Raw genomic sequence first — 23,893 nt, forward strand, 5'->3', positions numbered from 1 at the left:
GAGTTCAAGAAATTTTGCAAGTTGGGAATCATAGGGGGCCGCCGAGGGGATTTGGGAGGATGCGAGTGGGTAAATAGACACACTGCTGAGGGAGGCGACTGGTGTGAGCAGCTGAATATATAAACCAATAAAACTATGGCAAATGTGCAGAACCAACGCGGATGGGATGCTAGAACCATCTTAGATGCACAGATTGTTTCAGTGACTCACAGGATTAGGGCTATGTAGTGAATAACAGTCACATTAGATATTGAAATAGGTTTTGGGAAGCCAGTACTACCTGAGGAATGCATGCAGAATATCATGACATTCTCAGACGGCGGCCGTAAAGCTGAGGGAGGATATGGAAGAAGAGCTCCGTTTGGAGAACCCCTGACGAGTGCAGGGTACAGCTCGTTTCAGTACCTGAGACTCGAAATCCCCGTCGATGAGAAAATTGAGAGAGCACGGGGAGTGGTGATTAAATGACGGCAGTTCGTTTTCTGCATCATGTTAATTTGCCACTACTGAATTACGAGGCGAATGGCTTAAAATAGGTGTAGTCAGAACGTTGCTTAGGAAACGCATTCACATACAAGCAATCCAATGAGGATGATACTCCATGAATACCGCTAGGTGTCTGAGTTCCCAGAGCGACGATCTTCCTGTCTGCTCCTGCACGACCTGGTCCAATTTTCTGGGTGGCACGATGGCAAGCTCGATAGAATTCCAAGTGTAAGATGGACACCAGGTCCAATATTGCCGTATATTTGTCATCGATAAACAAAGTGAGTTATGTTGCGTATTGAATCCCAGCGAAATGAAGATCCCTCATGGAGAGAATGTGTGGTGTGAAGAAACCATGATGGATGATATATTTACGGTCGCGAAGCTGGCTGTTGGGAAGACAGAAGACTCAAGAGGCTATGAGGGCCAGGTGCGCGCAGTACTAGAGTATTTGTGTTATCATGAAGAAGAGTTTTTTTTTAGCAAGGGTCATGATATCAGATAGTCCCAAGCCTTACTATGGCCGCTCCGAAGGAAAAAAATTGCTTGCTGTATGGAGCATTTGACGTTGCCTTTGCCATTCAGATTCCAGAATTATCACGGGCAAACTCGCAGTGTGCAATGATTCTATGAGAGTGTACGAGTTCTAGTCAGTTACTGTCCGGAAGCGTAACGTTATATTGCAGTAGGGTCGTAGCTTCGAGTAGTCATCCAAGGAGTGTCCTTTGGGCTTTGTCGTAGCGTAGCGACAACGGGGCCCTGTGGCCGGCTGTCTGCATGACGATTGTCAAACACGCAATTTCGTGGAGTCGATGTACGGTGACCCTCCAGAGTTCGGGCCAGATAGAGAAGCTACACATAGTTTGACATGAAAGAGTAGTTGAAGTTGGTGCCAAAGGCATTGTTAGTATAACGATGGCCAAAGACCGCATTATATATACTGACTTCTCCATCCTGCAGACGCGTCAGTAAAGCTGGGGTCAGAGAGAGGGAACAAAACACACGTACGGGACAATAAAATGGCAGAATAAAATAAGAATTGAGTGGGGCTAAACACTGATGGCTAGTTGTTTGCTAGTATACTAACCGAAACTGAGCGTCCGATCGTCCTGGTCCATTTGATTTTCGACCCGTTCGTGATAAGTTATTCCGGATCCACAGCCATCAACAGGTCCTTTTGTTTCGGATCTGGTTGGGTGCACATGTAAATCTTGTCTTCTTCTGATACTACATCGCAGATGATCCGACACCAAATTGGTAAAGACGATTGTGGAAACCCCATTCATTGATAGTGTTGGAAACATAGGAGGAAGCGATAAATATTGCAATAGTTTACACGGCGCAAGATTGCTCTTCAATAGGATATACCTTGCATGTCAATGGTGGGTTCTCACTCTCCATGTCGTGCGTCGAGGTATCGTCAATTTGAGTAATACGGGATATATGCACCCGCAAAGGTTTCACAGAAGGCAAGGTTTCTTGTTCTGTCGTCGTCCCTCTATGGAAAGTCGTCAAAACGTAATCTTGAGCGTGTTTACTGATCGCGACGCGAAGGAGCACCATGTAGAAAGCAATTGAGATGATCGGCACGAGCTAGATAATCGAAGCTCAGATGCTTGATAACAAGTGTTAACAGCGGACGCACCATGTCCAGCATAACATACTGCCCATTGTTCGAACAGACGAAACAGATGAGTGTGGGGAAGAGCACCACAGAGTACAAAATGGCGGCATCCACGAGAACCCGCAATATGGGCGTTAAGGTTCTGTTTGAAGTGCGTAATGCAGAGACGTTGCACTCAATCTTCCAGATGCGATATGCCAGTAAACCTGGTTACGTTCAGGTTGGGATGAAACTTCGACATTGTGCTGGCATAGAAACGTACTTACCTGAACTTATTAGATTAGTCGAAAGTGTCAAAGCGAAGAAAGACTGTCCAGTAGCCTTCGTGAAGATATTTCCAGCATTGCTAGTTGCTTGCGAAACGCTGTAGACTGCAGAAAAACCGGTGACTTCAAGGCAACGTTAGAACACACGACTTTTTGAGCATGGTTGTAAACTTACATGCACTACAGCACCACAGTATATTTGGCAGAATAACGATCCGGGCAGATCGCCAAACAACGTAACACCGGTATATCTTTGGTTGGAGTTACATTTCTATAAGTCAAGAGGGTTCCAAGCTGGCAGTCAGAAAGTTGGACCCACCACAACCCCATCGCCAAGCAGAGTCTGCGAAATATATATCGCATTCTTGATCACATATGTAATTTGGGACACGTCCGCGAAGAATGCTGCGGGCCCGCCTGGAAACGTGTCACGATACTTCATCAATCCATCTTCAAGGCGAATGATGTCTACGATCATGTGCTTGGGGAATTTCAGTAGTTGATACAGCATTAAAGAAGCGAGAAACTAACTGCGGTGCTCAGTATTAACAACATGACGGTCACTGCAACAATTAGGCGATTGACCTCCCGCAGGCGACGCTTGTAGGTTAGCGCCCAAATGGTACCTATAAACATGAGGATGGAGAACCCTGAAGAGCAACTTGTAGCTTAGTACTAGAGTACACATGTGATGAATGAACTATTTTACTCGCCATATAGAATACCTTCCAGTGTAGTTGACATTATGGCAGCCACATCGAGCGGAATGCCTCTTGAAGTCATGGTTGCAATGGAGGGGATGTACAAGGGATGTACCAGGGATGACTTGGAAGGCTGAACCTTTACCAGCTCCATGGATACGTCTTAACTTCGCTCGATATCATGATGCTGGCATTGTCACTGAGACGACCTTCAAAGTTTCGGTAATACCGAGACGCAGATACTGTGGGCTATGTGACATACGTCGGAAAAAAACCTATAATGCCACAGGTTTAGTTAGTGCCTTCAAAGTGCCTTACAACTTGAAGACCTTGGCATCATCGAAAGACTACAAATTGGTGCCGGGAAGCTGTGTTCACTGTTCAACGTAAGATATATATGATTACAAATGCCCTATATATCGATAGACCAGAATTCACTTCCGCTTTTATTGGAGGCTGGGCGCTCGAGCGCTGAGCGACGCCATTTACATAAACAGAAGTGATGCTAGCTACTTCAAGTCAATTAACGCCGAATCTCTCCTCGAGGGCAGGTGCTCGGCTCACCTGAGTCTGTTGTGTCAAAAGCTCAGGCCACCTACATGCCACCTTCGGTGATGTATCTCCTCGGGCTCGTAAATACGAATGATGACTAGTCTTCTTACAGGCAGACTCGATGCAGATTTCACACTCGTCAACGGGCGCAGGTCGCCGGTTCATTTCTCCCCAGTTGACAACGACGGGAAACAGGACCCTACCAACGGTCAGGGTGGAGGGGTTGACATCCGAGTACTTGTACCATCCACAACAAACGCCAGGGATCACTATACCACGAACAGCACAACAGTGGTTCCGCGAGTTGGAAGACTTGCGCATTTAAACGGCCGGCGGAATGGCGGACTAATGGAGGCCACGCCTCCATCCGGGCACTTAGTGCTTACTTTTCGTGCACTGACTATCGATTAGCGGATTGCAGGCACACCTCAACTCGCCCCTAGACATCTATATCTCATATAAGGAGAAATACAAAACCGAGGGAACGGCCAAGGAGGCGCTTCCCGCGATCTCTTTGTTGTTCATTGACTGCTAGTGAGCCCACATTTCGTCATTTGCGACTTTCAAGGCCACAGAAAGATGGCTTGTGCAAGTGCCAAATGTAAATCCAGTATTAACGCTCCACCATGCACCACAGTCGAGCCATTATAGCATGCCTTTTCAGCGTTCTTCTGGGTATTCGATCTCATGTCCCTGCAACCATTACCGAACCAATAAGCTTGGCTTATGGACCTAACAGAATTATGCTGTAATGCTGTAACGTGAGTCGCCGAGCATGCAATCTAATTGATATGGATGGGCGTCACCTACAAATGACTGGTTTACGGATCCTTTCCCAGACTCGAATGAAACACTACAGGATGGACAATTTAGATTTAACCACACGTAAGAAACTACTCGGTCAACAGCTTTCCTTACTGATGGTGTTGCTTAGATTGACGTGAAGAGATACCTGATTGTGTGTGCTGTCTAAAGACTTTTACCACTGCTAGCATACCGACCACCCGATATCCTTAACAACCTCGAACACTGTAAACTCATTTAAGGGCCCTTCCATTGGCCACAAGTCATCGGCCCAACCTAGGACCTATATGCAGCAATATAGGCTTTGGCAAGTTAAAGAATGGATATCTCTAAATCCGCAAGCGTTCACTATCATTATCGGGCTGAAACTTGAGGCAACTGAATAGAGCGCACAGCCGAACGGCAGAATGCAGTCTTTGTATAAAGTTGTGATGCCGATCCTCACGCGTCATCGATGTCATCCTCCACAATGAGCACAGTTTATTTCTTCATTGTTACGGGTCAAGGCAGCACTCTTTCTACTTTGCATCCAGAGTTTGCTGAAGCTGGGGGTGTCGTGCTTGCCTATGATAACTCAGAGACATACTGGTACGTTCTGAGTCTGTCTTCCCAGCAAATTTATCCAGCGATTCTTAGGACCAGTTCTGGCTTCGAGATCAATGTGCGAAACCCTGACATCGAACCTGGGCCCCTACACGTCCAATCCCGTTTTCTAGATGTCAATAAGCTACGGGAATTCTAGACTATTAATGCTACACAAAGGATTAATGACATCCTTTTCGGCGACCTCTTTTCTGCATCGAATACAGTAGTGAAGGTCGACTGGGTAGGATGACAAGACAACCCACAAGACAACTTTCTAGAGCATTGAGCTTAATGGTTAAAATCGGGATGGGTGTCTTGTCAGTTAATCACATCTTGTTCAACCAGGGTGCCAGTTTTCTGCCGCATGAACCATTCCATTTGCTTTCCAGTGCATTGGGGACTCGCTGTCTGCTGTAAGTACTTGAGGTGTCACGCACGTCCCAAGTACGCACGTTTGCCAGTCTAATACCTTCCGTTGGACGTCGACCAAGCTTGGCCATTCCCGATATCTGACTACTCCAGAAGTGAACATAACATTCAGGCTCAACCTGCAATTGCCCTCTCAGTCAGTCTACAACTGCACCCATTCGGAATGATCAATATACCCTGATATCTGGCTCCGTAGGGTATCGACTCGTACGGAAGTGATCACGGAATTTCCAAAGTTAGCCTTCCTTTTGTCTCTTCTAAACTCTATGACCTCATGGTGATTTCGAAGACAAAAAATACTATGGTAAATCTGATCTTCTTTGATCTTCTCGAATTAATGTTACGCAAATCTCGCGGAAGAGAACAGACCCCTTGCACGACTACACAGCACCCCAGAACTTCAAGCGAGACTACCCCGCTGCCGCCCATGTCGTATGGATGATCAGATGAGTTCCAATCTAGATCTTTGCTACCTCTTGCTTGCAACGTGGCCGCTAATAATGACGCTGACCTTGATGCGGCTCCGGTTCACGCTAAACGACAGCGGAAATAACATTACGGCGTCTGTGTTCTATCAGGTTCTCAGCTTGCGGTCTGCTTGTCCTCTCGTACTCACTGACGTTGTCTTGTCCACAAGACTACTTGGAAAATATCGGCATTACCCACCCTGTACCCCTATATGTGTGTCATTCTGTAACCATGTATATTTGTGTCAACACCCTAGATTGACTTAGTGGGGCTGGCCTGACCCCGAAGGTCCCTCGCTTGACTATGCAGTTAGCTATCAGCAGGTCGTAAACCACCGGTGGATGTTTGATAGTGCGATTTTATATTTAAATCCTACATGATAGGCTAAGCTTGTCGATTCATTAGGCAAGGACATGAAGATAAGGATGCATGCTGGTGAAAACAACATCGACATGGGGTCGATCACAGTACTTGATGTGTATCCGTTGGACTCGTGGGGATTTCATTTCATTCCTCAGAAGTGAAATGATATGAAGTAATTTGTGGACATTCAGCAATTTACGCCCCGTTGTTCAGGGTCACTAGAAAGTGTCAGGGTACCTCAAGAGTTCGCTCGAAGAATGGGGAATGGCGACTGATGGCCGCGGAGCAGTGAACGCCAAGCACTGCACTAAGGTCCCAGCTTGCCTGAATCTGGGAAATCGACGACGAATTGGCCATGGCTGGAGTGATATGGTCTCGGTAGGTACTACATCTTACAATTACATGCGATAAGCCGATTCCACCAGAGTCCACGTCTGAGATTCGCCGTGTAGGACAACCTAGGACAACACAACATCGTTCCTGGCTGTCTGTTAAGTAGTTTTACAAATTCGCACACCGGGTGCGCAGCAGGAATTGCCGAGCACTCTGTCAATGATCAGACTCGCGCATATATAGTAAGCCCTCGCTCACGGTTCATAGCCAGTTCACATCCGTTGGCATGGCATGTCCAATAGGCATATATTCTTTTGTCTCCTAGTCCCATCGACGAAAAATTTCTCGCACATCGTATGAGAATTTTGTCAAGGTTAACATATTCAATCTCATGTTCCTGTGTCCGTGAGCTTGGAACTTCCCCCTGCTGGGCCCAGCCGCGCCCCTTCTTTTTCTGCCATAAATCCTTCAAGAACTTAGCCTTTGGCAGAACCGATCATTCACCACCATGTTTAGCAGGGAACCTCAGTCGCCAAACGGCCTTTTTTCAGGAGAGTCCCGACCTGGGTCATCCGCGCCGACTATTGATGTCTCGCTGGCGAGTCCATCTTTTGACTACGCTAGCTTGAATGCGCCGTTATGGCCACACCGTCTCTCCGCATCATTCGCAGCGATGGCAGACCAGATAGCAGCTGCATCACAAGCACTCGCGCTTGTTCCTTCCACGGCATTCAGCGGCAATGACGTGACAGTTGAGTTTGCGTCTCTCAAGTCGAAACTCGCGTCGATTGAGAGCACACAAGAACGCCTCGCGGCTGAGTTTGCTGCCTTGAAAGAGCAGTTTACGCAGTTGAACACGGATAAAGGACCTGCGTTGGAGGAGTTGGACAAGAAGATCGAGGCACTTAAGAAAATCGTGGAAATTGAGTACGTTAGTATTTGAGATGAACTATATGGAGGCTGACGTACCTCTTCTGTCTACCACAGCCAACAGCGACTTCCTGCGCGTTTGAACAACTCTCGGTGTTCAGTTTTGAATACGCCACTCAAGGCGCCCGTTGGAAGCGATGGCAAGCCACCGCCGAACTTCCCTGCTACTAGGGGAGAATTCGAGCATATTACAAGTCAGTGCATTTTGGAACTTGGGTTTGGAATGGTTCACTGATCGCGTGGTGTTATTTAGAGGAGCGCTACGAGGCTATTCTCAAGGCTTATGGTCTGCCCATCAAAGGAGACACTGACGCCAAGCGAGAAGCTGTTCGTGTATTTGTCGGCATCCCTCAAGACGGGCTTTAAGCATGCAGGAGGAATGATGCGGACCATATGATACTAGCTCTGTCCATAAAATATCACAAGTCGCTGGAATTGTTGGAAGGACTTGGCTTGCTGGACGAGCTTTGGTCATTTTGGAGGTCATTGTCAAATGACCGACCCGTGAGTGTACGGAACAGCGGGATCAGACAGGCCGTAGTTATAAGTACAGCTATACTTACATCAGTAGACTAAAAACAGCTATAGAATAAATTACTTACCGAACTTTATCTTTGGCATCAGTGAGCCCTTGATTATCTACTTAGCAGTGCCAGTCAAGATATATAAGCATGATGGTGCCACTATCGATATCGGCTATATATTGGGCCTTGGCATCTGTAGTCCGACCGCCCTCCGAAACCTCTTCGCCTCCCACTTCCTTACAGCATGATGTCCCACGAGCCTATCCAAACCCTACTCAACGCCAATGAGGAGTGGGCGCAAAAAGTAATTAAGGACACACCCGATTTTTTCACTCAGTCGGCCACGGGCCAGAGCCCCAAGGTATGCCCACCCCATGTCCTATCTAACTCCATTTATGAAGGTCATTTCAGATCCTTTGGTTTGGCTGCTCCGATTCGCGGGTGCCAGAATCAGTCATTACAGCATCTAAGCCTGGCGATATCTTTGTGCACAGGAACATCGCCAAGTACGTATAACCATCGAAGGCTGAGGCCATGGAGCTCACAACCGTCCTTGCAGCCAATTCCACCTCAACGATGATAGCGCACTCTCCGTTCTCACTTATGCTGTCAAAGTAGTCGGCGTCGAACACGGCGAGTGTCTCATTATACTCATGATAAGGTTTCGATTATTCCTCTAACGGGTATATATCGTTAACAGTCGTCCTTGTTGGCCATACCAACTGCGGAGGTGCTGCTGCTTGCCTGAAAGCAGCTGAAGACGCAGCTGCCGATACCGGAGCGCCCCAACCCGACACCCCACTCACGCGCTGGTTGAGCCCCCTCATTGCGCTGGTCAAATCCCTCGACCTTTCCGCGTGCTCCGCAAGTGAGGCGTTGGATAAAGTCGTTCAAACCAATGTCATTACGCAAGTCGACAATATCTGCAACTCGGAACCGATCACCACTGTATGGGCAGACCCGAATGCGAAGAAAGTCACTGTGCACGGATGGGTGTATGACCTCGCCCGTGGACACATCGATGAGCTCGTCTTCCGGGAAGCTCAGGCTTGATGGGAACAGTTTTTGACTCGTCCTTTTTTATGACAATTCCAAGTCTTAGGGACAATTCCAATTCTCGCCGCATTCTTCACTAGATTTCCCCTAGATGGCTGTACACATCAAGAATGTGGTAAATATTATTTGTAAATTATAAGTACATGCCGCTAAAGAACAGTCTCAAAGTTCAAATTCAAACATTAGACATATTTCGTTTTCCCATAATGCATCGTCATTTTCTCATCAACATTTTTGAATCGCTGCTCACAAGAAGAAATGAAGAACGCGACCCAATGCGATGCCACTGCATGGTCCATGACAGTGTGGCAACAAATTTTCCGGGCAACCTTCTCTTTCAGACCCCGAGGTAAAGTTCCCAGACTTCCAGCGCTCGGTTTCAATTGGGATGTAAGCAAGCTGGCTCACCTGCATATTCAGTATATGTACTGTCACTGATGCGATGCTGAAAGATAAGCTTTCGAATTTCAGCATTCTACTTTTTGGTGCAACCGTTACGCGTGCGCGGTCTGACCTGGAACTTCATTAATCATTGACAGCTCAGCATTACGACTGGTGATCCTGATAAGTCTCACTTCAAAAGCAGAAGGCGCCACTATTCAGTCCTTCGGATCTTGTCCGGCGTCTGAGATCTGATGCTTGAACGTTACAGCATGTATACGGGCGCCGCCACCAAGATTTGTTCAGGATCGTGGGTTTGAATTTTCCGTTGATTTCAACAGGTGGTCACATCAATCTGTGTAAGCTTCTAGCTACCATGGCTGGGCCTAAATCAGCTAGCGCTGACCACATAATTTAGATTAGCTGCATAGAGCATTGAAGGAATGAGGAAGTCTTCTAGTCGTGATGGAGCGTTCAAGTTGATCATCTGTTCATTGCATTGACTGCCGACTTGCGAGGACCCGGGCCAGCCTCTATCCATGTCTGGCACTATCTTTGCACATAAGAACATCGCCTAGTACGTACATGATGTTTCGATGTAAGTTGTTCCCGTCGGTCACAGCTCTGCGGAGGTGCCAGAGCAACTGTATCTGCCACTGCCACCGAACCCTCACGACTCACTCACACGCTGGTTGACCCCCTTCACTTAATTCGTTGGAACTTTCGGCCCTTCCGGGTTATCTGAGAGTGATGTGATGGTCGCTGAGGCTAACTTCGTTGATCTTACGGGTCGACGGCATTTACAAGTCGGAGCCAATTATGCGCGGCCAGACCCGGACTCCCGCGAAAGCCCTTGCGACAATTCCTCGCTTTTATGCATCCTTTGTATACGATAGATGTGCGTCCAGGGTTCGACAGATCCACATGTACAATTTCACCTTACTTAGCTTCTGTTTGACAATTCATCCAGCTTCTCCGGTGTGCAGATATTGCATGTATAAGATGCTAAGTACGATCCGAAGTCTAAACATGAACCTAGTCCAAGACTTAGCTTTGACATAGCGTATAGGGCAAACGCCGAGCGAACGAAAAAGAAAAGTATGCTATGCATTGAACAAAAATCAGACAAATGAGATCCTGTGATATTAGCAGACTACTTGGGGAAGGTGGGGCAATGTGAACAAGTTAGCTCCGGATCGAAATCAAAGCGAGAACAACGCGACATATCACGTATGTGCAAAAGCTGAAGCTAGTCCATAGATCAATGATGATGCCGAGGAAGAAGCGGGCCATCCGAAGAGCTATCAATGAACCCGAAATGAACGCGGGTAAGTGAGGTTATCAGCAGACAACGCAACACTTCCAGCTTCCACCAGTCGAGTCTCCGTTAGACGCTTCACCACTACGTCCACTGCTCTTCCTTCTATGATGAGCAGAGGAAGGCACGCCCTCTCTCATGAGCATGCTTGCTCGGGTGGCAGCCTCGAACACATCATCCACACCCTCAATCTTGAGGGCGGAGCACTCCTTGTAAGCGCGCGCACCGATCATTGATGCCACGCGTTCAGCTTCAGCACGCGAGACGAAATTGCCGATATCAGGAGAATTGGGAGATGGACGCAGGTCGGCTTTACACCCAACGAGTAGAATTGGGATAGTTGGGCCACATATGCTCCGAACTTCTTCGATCCACTAGACAGGACGGATCAGGGATCGACAGGCGCGCCAAGAAAACGTGTCGATATAAACCTACTTTTACAGATACGTTATCCAGAGAATCTGGGGTGTCGATAGCGAAAGCAATTAAAATAACATGTGACTTGGAGTAGGACAGTGGTCGTAAACGCTGACGCAGGAGATAATGAGCAAGCGGGAAAACTCGGTAATGAAATATCAATATCTTACTTCATACTCTTCCTGCCCTCTGCATGACACAATAGTTAGATAAAAGAGAAGTCTATACAAGAAGAGAAGGCACAAACGCAGTATCCCAAAGTGCCAATTGCACAGGTTTACCATCTAGCCTGATTTCCGCAACATAATTTTCAAATATAGCTGAGAGGGTCAATAGGTAAGCCAGTGCCGGATAAGTGCCCCTCCAAAGGGAGCTTACTCGGTTGCTTGAGAGTGAGATCAGTTGCGCTCGATAGGCACATGCCACAACGGTATATAGACTCACATATTCCTTTGGAAATTCTCCCAGCGCAAAAGAGCATAGTAGGGAGGTCTTCCCACAAGCACCTGTGAGTATAGCCCAAGTTTAGCCGGACATGTCCAGAAACAAAGGGCTGCGGTTACGTGCCGTCACCGACGATGACCAGTTTTCTGCGAATCTACGCGCAAGGCAAACAAGGCGCCGGAATGTAAGACTTGAGAGCCAGTACTCGAATAGAGGAACAAAATATGCGTACCGGGTTTTGGGACGACATGAATGTTGCTGGGCTGTGAGCGGTCAGATTATTCGGACTAATGGAAGACGGAGGCAAGCCTGCGCGCTAGCCGCGATGAAATTCAACAATTACAAGGAGCGTTAGAAAACAAAAAGGTGTATAATGAGTATTGTGATGAGAATGAAGCCCAAGTAAAGAAGAGAGGTGAGAAGCAGAAGAACACGGTGACTGCGTTTGACCGCTGGCTTCTTGCGCGCGGGTTGGGACCACTTATATAAGCCATCACAGCACCGCATCCTCTAGTCTGACCATACAAAACCCAATTGCAGAGAAACCGCAGTCAGATGCCACTCACACTAGTACTATACATAGCACCCACTCCCGCTCATCAAAAACCGTAGAAGCAACAACAAACTGTGTACTCTATCACATTTATCATACTAAAAATCCGACTAAAACATACAAACTGTACAATAGGTGAAATTGTCAAAGACTGAAGTAAATCGAGAAGTAAAAACACAAATGGTTAGTCAACCAAATTACATGAAATCATTGGACAGCATATGCTGCCTATTATAGCTGTCGTCAACGGAAGGCCGAAAAGCATAAAGGTTGAAGCTCACCTTAATCTCCTTCTCGAATTTCTTCGCAACCTTGGAGCGTTGCACCTTCTGTGCCGCGGTAACGAGGCCACTTTCGGGCGTCCACTCCTCTGCCGTCAGAATAACAGCTTCTAGAATCTCCATCTGTTTGAAGCTGTTCTTTTTCCCGATGGCATTGCACTCCTTGAGGATGAGATCTTGCACCGCCTTGTTGGCGCACAAATCCGATAACTGAGCGTTCGCATCTGTGGGGATGGACTTGGCTTCGAGAGCCTGGCGCAGATTGGCTTCATGGGGGATGATAATACCAACGGGTTGTTTGGCTTCAGCATCTGCGTATACACAAATGTTCGCCACAAGGTAGCATGACTTATACGTCGATTCGAGTTGTTCAAGGGCTATGTACTGAGAAGCGGCAGATTAGTTGATCTGTGGCAAAAAAAGACAACTTAACACACCTCGCCACCCTGCAGCTTGATGAGATTCTTAATCCTGAAATGAATGCGTATCAGACGAAGAAGATTGTTCAGGAGGTCAGATTACCTGTCGATCAAAGAAAGAGTCCCATCAGCATTCCATTGACCGACATCACCAGTCCTAAGCCAGCCATCCTTAGTGAAGATAGACTCGTCGTTGTTGAGGTCGTCCCGCTTGTAGTATCCTTTGGTGACCGACGGGCCCCTAATACAAACTTCTCCCTGGGGAGGGTTGTTAGTCGACTTGTAGCCCGCTTCAGGGACATCCCGGAGCTTTATTTCAGCTGAAGGAACAGGCAGTCCAACGGAGCGATATTGCATGAGCTCGGGGGGTAAGATGGCGCACATCCCGCAAGACTCAGTCATACCATAACCTGCCCTCAATTACGTTAACATATTCGCAAATCGGCTCAAGAAGTTACTGACCTTGGAGCATAGTGACGAGTGCAACGGACAAGAACTCTTGAGTTTCTTTGCTAAGAGCAGCGCCACCACTCAATGCGAGACGGAGTCGTCCTCCGGTGGCTTGCTTGATGTTATTGAGCACAGCAGCATCTGCCAGCTGGCTAAGGCCAGGAACATCAGCCTTCTTGGCCGCCATCGCCCCATTGAAGATGGCCTTCTTCAAGCTGCCGCTAGCGTTAACCTTAGTGGTAATCCCCTTACGGATCTGTTCCCACACGGCGGGCACGCCAACCATGATGCTGGGGCGAAAAGTGACAATGTCACCCTTGCATTGCCGTACGGATGCATCTGTGAGGGTCTTCACGCGGCCGTAGCCTGTCTTCATACCGACAAAAAATAAGATAAGCTCCACGATGTATTCAAGAATATGGGCGAGCGGGAGGTATGCCAGGAAACTGTCATCGTTACCGAGGTGGTGACCAAGAAGCGTGTAGACAGCACCGACAGAGGCAATGACGTTGCCATGAGTAAGTACCACACCCTTAGGGGCACCAGTAGTGCCGCTGGTATACATGATCAGAGCCACATCGTCTCTAGATGGCCTTCGCTCCTTCAGACCCTCCTTGGATTGCTTTGCACCAATCTCACGCAGTTCATCAATGGAGAGAATGACTACGTTTTCCCTGATGTTGCGGATATCATCTAGAAGTGATGACTTGGCATCACCATCATAGACTATGAGCCTGACCGACGGGGTATTCGGAAGCACATTCTTCAGGGTCGTCAGGAGGTCGGCATTAGTGAAAACACCAACGCAATTTGGCTCGTTCAATGAATGTGTGAGTCCAGATTCGCCAAGGGTATCGTAGGCAGTGGCTACAGGAGTTGCAATTGCTGTGCATGCATGAGACATAAGCTGCCAGTTTACGCTATGTGACGCGTCAGCCATGAAGGTTTCTGCAGGAAATCAGGCATACCTCGTCTGAGCATAGATATTGAATATGTCTTCCTTCGTGATTTGATGGTGAAGAAGACCTCGTGCAAGCTCCGAAACTCGCTCTTGGACATCCAGGAAATTGAGGTACTTGTAGTCACTGAGCTGGAAGTACTTCCAGATCTTCTTCTCGGTGACCTCCTTTCCATTGACCGTCTTTTTTACTTCCTTCTCTTCTTCGTGAATGCCGACGATATCACGCCAACCCACAGCATCTTTCGTGCCATGTGTTCGGGCGGCGTAGTCGATGACATCTGGAATGATGTCGATGCCCTCGAATGGTTGAGTCACGAGATTGTCAGCAGTGATTGCCAGGCGTCGAATTGGGCTGCCATCGTCGGTAGCAACCACGACAGAGCCTTTACCAAAGAAATTGCGTTTGGAGGTCATGATGGATCGCTTCCTTCAGTACAAAGTGACGCCCCCCAAGTCAGTACTCCGCAATAAAAGCACGCATTAATCACGTGATAGATCAATCGGCTCCAATAGGAGTTTGAAAACCGGTTGATGGAGAAAGCCCTCCAATTGTGCTCGTCTGACGAAAGCTCCTGGACCCTGAATGTTATCATAAGAGTTGTTCGGCATGAGCATTTATTTTCTGATCTGAGTCCAGAGGAAATTTTACGTGTGTGCCTTACCCTATTTCGATGAGCCGCTAGATGTCTCCCGCATCACATAGTAGTACGCCTTTGCATTATGGTTGTGGAACCTAGCTGTTCTCGAATACTTCGCAAGTAATACACATGCATAGGATTGTCCCGCAGCGTCAGGTCGCGTTTGGCGAGAATACGAGAAGCCCATGAGTCAGGATTTACGTTCGGGCTTGAACCTTGGCGGCTTAAAGTGTGATAGACCTCTTCCCTCGATCATCTTGAATCACTAGAAAATCAGTGCTTCGAAAGAGAGACGGGAGGGGGAGTCCTGGGGGATGGACTGCGACTCACTAGACTTGAACTGACATTATTGTATGGTAGAGATACGACGCACTTTATTAGGTTTAGGTGTGACTGACTGAATATTAATTAATTTTGCCTATGGATGTGCGAAAAAACATGAGCTCTGAGTTTGCAAATGATCTCTCCTTATCAGACAATAGAGGCAGGCAATGATGTAGCTATTAGTATGGTCAGAACGGGAGCGAAAAATCGCGGACCGCTCACTTCTGCTGCACCATACGGCAAGTCAACAGTAGTGGCTCTGTGGTGCGGCAGAGATAAAGGGGACAGCAGGGAAGCTTCTCCAAATCAGCTTAATTCCGAAGCACAGAAGTTCATTTGACAATGCGTCGAGAAGTCTGGTCTAATAGTGTCGTTGCACAGGAACCGAAAAGATTGCGAACTCCGGTGGATTATCATGCCAATCTCACGTATGAGCTATCAGTGTTCGGGTGAGCGTCGTCACTGAGCAAGCTTTGCTTCTGGTTTGGCCACCTCTGGCGCATTAGGATCTGGAAGGAACACCTCGATCTGCCATGTTGAATGACCTCAAAAAGAGCATCGTGCACGATATGATTCACTAACAAGCGTACCATCATTCAGGTCATTTGCTATCGAATCAGCTGTCTGCCTGATGCTAATATGCAACATTACCGTTTCGACTGCTTCGATAAAATACTCACAATCAGTATTCTGCCATCAATGATGGTATACATGTCAGACCCGAAAAACGGGCATTACAGAAGCGGCCTTCCACCTGACCGTAAATGCAAACTTCAGGGTCTTGTTCAGCCGCGGGTCTATCAGTCCTTGCAAATCGAAACCACGAGTTTTCCAGATAGGCAGGTACGTGACACTTAGCTCACGATGAGGTCCCGGATCCCGCCTGCGCTCAATTTCAATAATCGTAACGAGAGACGAACAGCATGCTGCCAGTTGTCCATAAGAGATAGAATTTGCACGAGGCATCTGTAGAATGCAATTTCCGATCTGTCAATGAATCATTAATTGCCGACAGACCCACCTGATGCACGCAGAGTACCACAAGGGACCTGCAAGCCACGATTAGCTCCCGCGAGCCATAGCTTGGGTATCATTTGGCATAATCTACTAAACCTTCCATTGCAATCAGCATATCACTATCCGCACTATGGTGAATCTTAAATCAAGCTTAGTATTCCGAGTCTAGGAAACAGAGACCTGTCAAAATGACCGATGCGGTAGCGAAAGTGAAACCGTTATACATACCAGGAGAAATGTCATATCCCTTAATCCCCTGCCAGTAGTTCCGAGTTGCGTGAGGGTTAGAGAGATCGAAAACTTAAGAGTGAATGAACTTCCAGAAAACTTCCCAGGATTTGGCAAACGTAGGACTCAAGGGGAAAAGGTTAAACAGCAGAATTATTTTTAATTACCAGAACTAGTTCCAATTGAGGATCCTGTCACCTGCGCGCCCTTGCCTGCCAGTTTTTTTACATACTGATACTCCAAGCAGTCCCTTTTGAACTCAAAGACCCCAGAAGTAGAAGTGGAAAATTATTACGCGCGGCAGAAGTCATAACATAAGTCGGATCAATAGTACGTTATCCTCGATCATCCGGTCACGGGCTCGCGGTGTTAGCTGTTACTAGTAGTGCTTACTTTAGAATTCATACACTTGGTTACTATTCTGGTTCAGTGCAAATGATTTGGTTCTACTACTAGTACTACAACGTTCTGATGCCATATATCCTTTGATGCTCAAGGGGCTGAAGAGGAGTGATGCCTTCTATGTGTATGTCACGTTCATTTCTTGGCGCTAGTCAGATTATGAAGCTTAAGATTTAACCTTGAAATGGTGCTGCAGATGCGGTACTTCGGTAATTTGGTTCTCCTGATTGCAGTATTTGGCAGCCGCAGTAACATTTATGCGAAATCTTGGCCCATAAGATATGGACCGCAGAACATACACAAACAGGTCATATTAAGTGAGTGGTCTAGTGGTAGTACAACAACAACCTCATTAGATGTGTTATCACAAACTCCGCGTAATATGAGCATTATTTACAAAATAAAAACAAGATATGTTACACAGCGCCACACATTAGAATGCTCCTTTCTCGAAGAGTGGCACAACGAGGTACTCGCGATTGGTGACATCGACGCCGCGGAAGTACCCTGTACAACAGACCGTGTCAAGCTTGCTGTCAAGAAAGTGACGCTCGGCACTTACTCGGGCTGAGATAATACCACATTACGGTCCCCTGCGTGAAGTTCTCCAGCGCATGGAGGTATCTTTCCAGCTCGGCATCCACATCGGCACCAAACGACGGAAGCTGGCTCTTGAGATTGATATAGTCGTCCACGCGTTGATTCAACATCTCAGTGAGAATGTTAATGGCTTCCTGCAACCCGACATCGCGTTCATGCATGATACAGAAGACAAGGTTTTGGTAATCGCCGTCAGCTTGTTCTTTCTGAAGAGGAATGAACAAGTCAGTATGATCCAGTGGTCAATGTCGTTTTCCTCACATTAAAAGAACAAAGGTCCTGTTTCAAGAGAAAACATGAGCCTCCAAGTCAAAAGGTCAAATGAGTGAATAACAAACGTTTGGCCATGTCATAAGGTCGGTTGTCGCGTCTGACATCGCTTTGATGATAGGATTTTCAAAGACAACGTCCGGAAGATCCAGGTCAAGAGAATACTCGATCATCGCTGAAGTGACACTTTCAGCAACATGTGAGGCCGAGGGGGATACGAATATTCTCACCTTCCACAAGAGCGCCGCCGATGGTCGCACGACGCATGAGAATGAATTCCTCAACCGAGGGCATTCGATCTTGAGAACGGTTGCGAGATTGTGATACTTGAGAGCTACTCCATGCCTCAAATGCCTTGATGAACCTGAACGGAGTTCCGCATCAGAATAAAAGTCCTTGAACTACAGCGTCAACTTACCGGTCATAGGCTCCACTGGTAGATGTTCCGCGGAATCGTGTTAGCAAGCTAGATAACATACACATAAGTTACGTCACAGGGTTTAGCAACGAGAATACATACTCGTACAACATTGCAGCATATGGGTATTTTGGGCGGGAACCATCAGGGTTTGTGTAAACACTAACGGAGATATCATGCCCAGCTTGCACTGCGTCAGGTTTGGATTGTAGGTCGCCTTCGTCAGAAAGATCGTCGGTCTAAAATACAGTATGTGAGTTGATAGAACTGCATGAATAACGACTAGCTTGTGCACCGAAAAAGCCCAGAAAAAGAACATAATACAAGTTTCAAGATGCGCAGAGTCAGCATCTGGAAAGCTTAATGCAGCAAAGAGATCGAATTTGCCGTAGTTGAGGAACTTTGACTTCTTCCTATCATCGTACACACATATTCTAAAATTGGTTGTTAGTGCAAAGTATATGCCATGGACGGTGAATGATACACACTGGTTGAACCATGAGCGCGCTGCACGGTCGGCGTCGGCTTGATAGGGATTGACTCTGAGCTCGCAGACCCGGCCAGTGATGGCAGCTAGATCCTTGAGGTAAAATTGTGGTGGAAGGGATTCGTATCGTTGCATGATGATTATGAGGACAGTGTGTTGCACAGAATATACAGCTTAGACTTGCTCGAGATGGGTACTTGGGTTACAGTGGAGGAGGAGAGGATATCTGGTCCTTCTTATTCAAAACCGAAAGGGAGGGGTCCTCATATCAGTCCTGTCCGAAGCTAGACTTCTTAAACGAAAGTGTATAAAAAAGACATAAATTGAGGAGGCGACGCCCACACCATCATCAGTACATCACGACACATTACACGTGAAGACCCATTGGCACCCTTGATTTTGATTTGCGATCTTTCGGCAAGTGGTGGGTGTCTTGGAGATAAGAAGAGTGTAAAGCCTGCTGACATGTCAGTTAGCTCTAACTGGTTTGAGTGGTGCTCAAACGAGGATGAATGAGGAAATTTTGGGATATCTTTGATTGCGAAGGGCACGGAAGGACTCACCGAAAATGTCTACGACGTTTGAGGCGGAACGTATAGGCTCACGTTGTCTTGTAATGCAAGATGCTGGATCTCATTCTTTGATCTCCTTGATGGATTAAAGGAGATCGGCGACCTGACTCTCCTTCGCATTGTGTAGTGTTGTCACCTGGCAAGGAATCTAGATCTAAGGGTGGTGACGGGAATAGAAGTGTAGGTCCGACTTCTACAACTTCAAACGCGGATGCTGACAAGGCTCGGTTGTGCTTTGCGCCGCATTATAGCGAGAAAGACATCGACAAGGGATAGTGCCAACCAACCAGACTTTTCATGAAGACCAAATGCCGGGATGTGTGAACGGCATGAGAAGAACACGAGGCAGCAACGTGCCGCCAGCGTGGTTTTAAAGTCTTCTTTTCGGTGAACAAGTGCTAGTGGTGCAATCTTCACACTAATACCGGATGACGAACTGCTGTGATCTCAGAGACCCACAACGTCGAGACTCGTCTTCGGAGGGTACTGTGACTGCACCAATCGAACCATTATTCCGAACGCCGATTTCCCACTGGGTAAATACGGAACATATATCAAGCAATTGGTCGGCGGCGATTCGGACGTACTTGCCGCACCATATATCTCGTCGCTAATATGTCAGGGCGCCCGCCGCCAGTGTACTGTCCCTCCGTCAGTTCCAAGGCTACACACTGCATTGTATTCTTAGGTACCAGAAAAATGTGGGGTGCACACGCTTGTCATCCGCCGGTACTTACTAGTTGGCCTGCCTGCCGTCATCTATGACGATTGCTTACTAGCGTCCGAGTACAAGGCCTAGATATGATTACGGGTGAAGACTCGGGGTCTTGGGCAGGGATCGATCTGTGCCAAATCTGTGTGGTCACCTTGTCTTGGGGTCAGGGCAGCAAATACAGATTGATGATGACCTCGACACCTTTGGAATAAACGCCGATTCCGGCTACATACCATATCGCCCTGGTCAACCAAGATCTTCCGGTAGCCATCGAGTGATCAAACTAAGCTGCGTTTGGTCTAACGCATCTCACCAGACACGGGTGCCGTATTGAGCGTACTAGAAGCGACATAGGGGTTTGTCTGCATGCGTATGTACCAGCAGCAATGTATCGAGACGTTGGTCTGTGGGAGGTGTTTGTCGCTGTCAGGTTTTTGACATTAAGCCGCTGACGCTCTGCGAGCAGAATCTAGGAGTCTATGAGCTCAACCGCTCATGGAAATAATTATCTGCTCCGGTGTCGTCGCCCAGCAAACCAATTGGGGTAATCAAAAAAAACTTTCAACGTACATTATAGTGTGTCTCAACCAGCTTGCTTCGTGCGGAAAGTCCGGGAAGAACTCTGAAGAACTGTGCATATAGTGGACGATAGGAACTGCTGATTTGACGTGACTTAAATTTGGAAGTCCGATGGTTATTCTGGTATTACTATCCCTGCAATAGAAGTCGGCATTTTGTAGAGCAGCAATGCAGCTGGGTATTTCCATCAGTTCTGTACCAATCCAGCTCTCTACGTTCCATGATGTGTGTGGCACCATACGCATAATCGACGAACTCACACAGATTCACAACCTAGGCCTCATCCATGGTCCGAGTGTCTCATGACACATCGCTCAATTTTACAACTACAGCACTAGTGGCCACCTTTGTACTTACATAAGTAGAGCATATATCACTCGCTTGTTCATGCTGAATACTAACTGAAACTTAGATCAAGTCACATCCGACTCGGGTCCGGTCAAGCTGGCCTCATGAAACAAGGTGTTGAACTCCTAGCGCTGAGCTATGAGGCCGACGTCGCTACTCACCTGAAACCATAATGTATGGCAAAGTGTTTGTGTGTCCTTGATATAGGACTCACCACAACGACTCGCAAAGTTGAATGCCCAATCAAAGGCCCATTACTCCTATCGGTTAGTGCCGAATACTATCATAGCGCAGTAAAATGAAACGCAGTGGGTCCGAAGCTCAAATCGATCATCCATTATGCATCATGATCTAACCGATCTATCTTAATGATCAGCTCCAACGGTTAGTGAGTTTCGCCACTATCATCAGTTGTAATGTGACATAGCGGTAGAACTTTAGAAGCCTGTCTTGTGGTGTGGCGGTGTCAATGAATCTCGTGTTCGATGGACAGCTCAAGGACAACTATACTTAACTTGACTCAGTAGGCTTCATGAGGCTCTATGTATCGTCTATATCAAGAATGAAAGGCAACGTGATAATGAAGGAAAGGCTGTGATCGTGTCAGGGCACGTCAGGGCCCTATAGCGATGTCAGTCATATCAGTCAGATTGAAAAAATGAAACCTTTATAATCAGCCTATCTAGTAGTACCGTTCTAGTACGCTGTTTTAAATAAGCACATGCTTCAGCAAGGAAGAGGATGCTAGAGTTCGCTTATATCCACCACGTAGAGGCCGGTGGCGCTCTCGAAGAGTGTACATGTGCAATTTTCGGGATTCGGCTAGTTTCCTGGACCTTGTCGCACATGGACGTGGGGATAAGACACCTGCTCTTTCCAGAAGATTATTGATCTCGATGACCGCCTACGAGGAACAGTCCTGATCGTTAACCGACGCCAGTGGTTAAAGTGAGATGCCCTGTCATTCGTGGACAATTTTTATCAAACTTCATGGTCCTCATTTCCGCTAGAGTGCATGCCTGCTTGGGCAATTTGGGACCAGATGTCAATGGTTAAGGGCCTTCGGGTATTTCCAATCCTTTGCCGAACAAAGGGTCTGAAAAGGTTTTCAGGACCTACTTTTAAATTTTGAGCGGGGCCCATCCCAGCCATGACCCCGCAGAACACTCACATAAATATCGGGCTAATTTGTCTACCGAACCTCGGATTGAACCGCAGTTGCGTGAATCGGACTGCTTGTAAACGCCCATGGCGAGACAACGTAATGCGCACCGAGCGGGCGCAGTACTCGATATATGATGTGCCCACCTAGGCTATACGAGACAGTCGTAGAATGGGTATTCTGAACATGAGAAAAGAACATGCGTAACATTGTGGATGTTCTGACGGGCCAATTCCCTACCCTGCAAATATTCTGTTATAGTCTGGATCATATTGACCTCGCCACGGGGAATCTTCACAAACAGCTATCATGAAAGCTAAATTTTGTTGCAGGTAATACAGTGGAGGCAAACAACATGTGTAGACTGGTACTTAACTGCAACTTCAACGTGTGTTTAACTTCATAAGAACGTATCACATTATGCGACGGAAGTTTACTATGCAATTGACGCAAAAACACACAAACAACCGAGCTAATTGGCAGCCTCAGCCAACCTTTGCTCTGCCTCCTTGAAGTTGATGACGTTCCAAATTGCGGTGAGGTACTGCATACGTATGAGCCGTAATCCTCGAACGGAGAGAGGGATACGTACATCTGCCTTGACATTTTGGTACTGTGAAAAAAGAAAAAAGAAACATGAAATATAGCTCCATTATGTGCCATATCGTGACATACCTGTAAGTAGAAAGCCTGTGAACAGCTAACGTCAGTGGACTACCCTGGGCTGGTGACCAGCCACACTTACATGTTCCCAAATGTCAACGCCGATAATGGGTGTATGAACTGCGTAAATGTGTCAGGGGGGTATCCCGTCCGACTTCAAAGCCTACGTACAAAGTAAAGGATCCTGGTTGGCGGTCGTAACGATCTCAAGCCTGTTGGTGGCAGAGTTGTAGCCCTTCGCACGCCAACGTCAACAATATGAATGAGGCAACCTGTGAAATGTCTTACGAGCCATCCCCATCCGCTACCCTGGATAGCTGCGGTGGCAGTATTGAACTGCTTCTTGAATTCTTCCACAGATCCAAAGTCACGTTCGATGGCTTTTTTCAGGGGACCATCGGGAAGGTTGCCGCCGTCAACATTAGAGGGCGAAAGATTCTTCCAAAACAACGAATGGTTGATGTGGCCTAGATGACACAAAGTCAAACTTTCAAGAAAAGAAGCCTTGAGCTTGAGCCCTACCGCCGCCGTTGAATTTCAGTGCTGACTGCAAGGCAATCTTCTCCTTGACAGAAGGTGACTTCGCATAAGATTGCTCTGCGGCATTAAGTCCATTAACGTAGGTCTGATGATGCTTAGAGTGATGGAGCTTCATTATTGCCTCGGAGATGTATGGCTCAAGAGCCTGAACCATTAAGCTTCAGATGCATCCTCCGCACTCATATATAAAGAAACACCAACATTGTAGGCATAAGGTAGTTCCGGAAGAGTGTGAAGAGACCTTTTGGTCGCGGAAGCGGCAAATAGACGAGCCAGAGAGGGCCGCAGAGCAGATTTTGCGGTGGACAACATATTGAGTATTCAAGTAAGAGCTCCCACGGATTCCGCCGCAACGTCATTCTTTCAAGGCCCTGCTGACTAAGACGAGCTCAGGCTCCACACCGTTTTCTCTCAAGTTCAACATTTGCCTTAATCTCCCTAGGACGCCCAGTTAAAACTCACGACAGCCTCAGCCACGTTCAGTCACGAAAATACAGAGGTGAACCACACTGAGCCACACAGACATATTCTGGCTCGTTTTTCCAGACCAAACATCATATAATAAAGTTAGCTAACCCAGAAAGG

General features: G+C 47.3%; 9 protein-coding genes across 9 annotated transcripts; 3 read left to right on the forward strand and 6 right to left on the reverse strand.

Moving 5' to 3' along the window:
* Positions 1 to 1,507: 1,507 nt before the first annotated feature.
* Positions 1,508 to 3,455, reverse strand: F5147DRAFT_702397 (uncharacterized protein). The gene is made up of 7 exons (XM_041437786.1): positions 3,090 to 3,455; positions 2,908 to 3,026; positions 2,696 to 2,857; positions 2,552 to 2,627; positions 2,377 to 2,499; positions 2,132 to 2,316; positions 1,508 to 2,079 (listed from the first exon to the last, which is right to left on the reverse strand). Exons 1-7 carry the CDS (start codon positions 3,229 to 3,231, stop codon positions 1,819 to 1,821), a joined length of 1,068 nt encoding a protein of 355 aa, XP_041291202.1. The 5' UTR covers positions 3,232 to 3,455; the 3' UTR covers positions 1,508 to 1,818.
* A 1,379-nt stretch (positions 3,456 to 4,834) lies between these two features.
* Positions 4,835 to 6,104, forward strand: F5147DRAFT_761896 (uncharacterized protein). Its single transcript, XM_041440549.1, has 6 exons — positions 4,835 to 5,021; positions 5,196 to 5,259; positions 5,408 to 5,431; positions 5,560 to 5,583; positions 5,644 to 5,751; positions 5,808 to 6,104. The coding sequence occupies exons 1-6, from the start codon at positions 4,888 to 4,890 to the stop codon at positions 5,895 to 5,897; spliced, it is 444 nt and encodes a 147-aa protein (XP_041291203.1). The 5' UTR covers positions 4,835 to 4,887; the 3' UTR covers positions 5,898 to 6,104.
* A 1,150-nt stretch (positions 6,105 to 7,254) lies between these two features.
* On the forward strand, positions 7,255 to 7,907 carry F5147DRAFT_547360 (uncharacterized protein; the record flags this gene model as incomplete). Its single annotated transcript, XM_041430344.1, has 3 exons — positions 7,255 to 7,538; positions 7,599 to 7,735; positions 7,795 to 7,907. Coding segments are annotated over 3 exons (534 nt in total), but the record flags the coding sequence as incomplete, so codon positions are not given.
* A 305-nt stretch (positions 7,908 to 8,212) lies between these two features.
* On the forward strand, positions 8,213 to 9,350 carry F5147DRAFT_702409 (carbonic anhydrase). The gene is made up of 4 exons (XM_041437787.1): positions 8,213 to 8,426; positions 8,477 to 8,571; positions 8,625 to 8,698; positions 8,766 to 9,350. The coding sequence occupies exons 1-4, from the start codon at positions 8,310 to 8,312 to the stop codon at positions 9,116 to 9,118; spliced, it is 639 nt and encodes a 212-aa protein (XP_041291205.1). The 5' UTR covers positions 8,213 to 8,309; the 3' UTR covers positions 9,119 to 9,350.
* Positions 9,351 to 10,728: 1,378 nt separating this feature from the next.
* On the reverse strand, positions 10,729 to 12,186 carry F5147DRAFT_240679 (ras family-domain-containing protein). The gene is made up of 8 exons (XM_041428792.1): positions 11,914 to 12,186; positions 11,805 to 11,835; positions 11,682 to 11,743; positions 11,616 to 11,622; positions 11,485 to 11,557; positions 11,408 to 11,426; positions 11,256 to 11,348; positions 10,729 to 11,194 (listed from the first exon to the last, which is right to left on the reverse strand). Exons 1-8 carry the CDS (start codon positions 11,929 to 11,931, stop codon positions 10,844 to 10,846), a joined length of 654 nt encoding a protein of 217 aa, XP_041291206.1. The 5' UTR covers positions 11,932 to 12,186; the 3' UTR covers positions 10,729 to 10,843.
* Positions 12,187 to 14,848, reverse strand: F5147DRAFT_240678 (uncharacterized protein). Its single transcript, XM_041428791.1, has 6 exons — positions 14,353 to 14,848; positions 13,397 to 14,304; positions 13,038 to 13,344; positions 12,953 to 12,986; positions 12,516 to 12,899; positions 12,187 to 12,462 (listed from the first exon to the last, which is right to left on the reverse strand). Exons 1-6 carry the CDS (start codon positions 14,757 to 14,759, stop codon positions 12,442 to 12,444), a joined length of 2,061 nt encoding a protein of 686 aa, XP_041291207.1. The 5' UTR covers positions 14,760 to 14,848; the 3' UTR covers positions 12,187 to 12,441.
* A 557-nt stretch (positions 14,849 to 15,405) lies between these two features.
* On the reverse strand, positions 15,406 to 16,863 carry F5147DRAFT_761900 (uncharacterized protein; the record flags this gene model as incomplete). Its single annotated transcript, XM_041440550.1, has 5 exons — positions 15,406 to 15,852; positions 15,898 to 15,997; positions 16,067 to 16,273; positions 16,553 to 16,677; positions 16,785 to 16,863. The coding sequence occupies 5 exons, from the start codon at positions 16,861 to 16,863 to the stop codon at positions 15,767 to 15,769; spliced, it is 597 nt and encodes a 198-aa protein (XP_041291208.1). The 3' UTR covers positions 15,406 to 15,766.
* A 324-nt stretch (positions 16,864 to 17,187) lies between these two features.
* On the reverse strand, positions 17,188 to 19,314 carry F5147DRAFT_702433 (terpenoid synthase). The gene is made up of 11 exons (XM_041437788.1): positions 19,293 to 19,314; positions 19,074 to 19,186; positions 18,731 to 19,018; positions 18,538 to 18,676; positions 18,345 to 18,481; positions 18,243 to 18,290; positions 18,055 to 18,188; positions 17,893 to 17,999; positions 17,816 to 17,833; positions 17,517 to 17,760; positions 17,188 to 17,461 (listed from the first exon to the last, which is right to left on the reverse strand). Exons 3-11 carry the CDS (start codon positions 18,862 to 18,864, stop codon positions 17,388 to 17,390), a joined length of 1,035 nt encoding a protein of 344 aa, XP_041291209.1. The 5' UTR covers positions 18,865 to 19,018; positions 19,074 to 19,186; positions 19,293 to 19,314; the 3' UTR covers positions 17,188 to 17,387.
* A 3,047-nt stretch (positions 19,315 to 22,361) lies between these two features.
* Positions 22,362 to 23,636, reverse strand: F5147DRAFT_702438 (Mn superoxide dismutase). Its single transcript, XM_041437789.1, has 8 exons — positions 23,510 to 23,636; positions 23,291 to 23,453; positions 23,057 to 23,235; positions 22,940 to 23,003; positions 22,851 to 22,888; positions 22,781 to 22,795; positions 22,698 to 22,718; positions 22,362 to 22,649 (listed from the first exon to the last, which is right to left on the reverse strand). Exons 1-8 carry the CDS (start codon positions 23,618 to 23,620, stop codon positions 22,578 to 22,580), a joined length of 663 nt encoding a protein of 220 aa, XP_041291210.1. The 5' UTR covers positions 23,621 to 23,636; the 3' UTR covers positions 22,362 to 22,577.
* Between the last annotated feature and the right edge of the window lie 257 nt (positions 23,637 to 23,893).

This window comes from Suillus discolor, assembly GCF_016758755.1.
Source record: "Suillus discolor strain FC423 chromosome Unknown F5147scaffold_38, whole genome shotgun sequence".
Taxonomy (NCBI): Eukaryota; Fungi; Basidiomycota; class Agaricomycetes; order Boletales; family Suillaceae; genus Suillus; species Suillus discolor.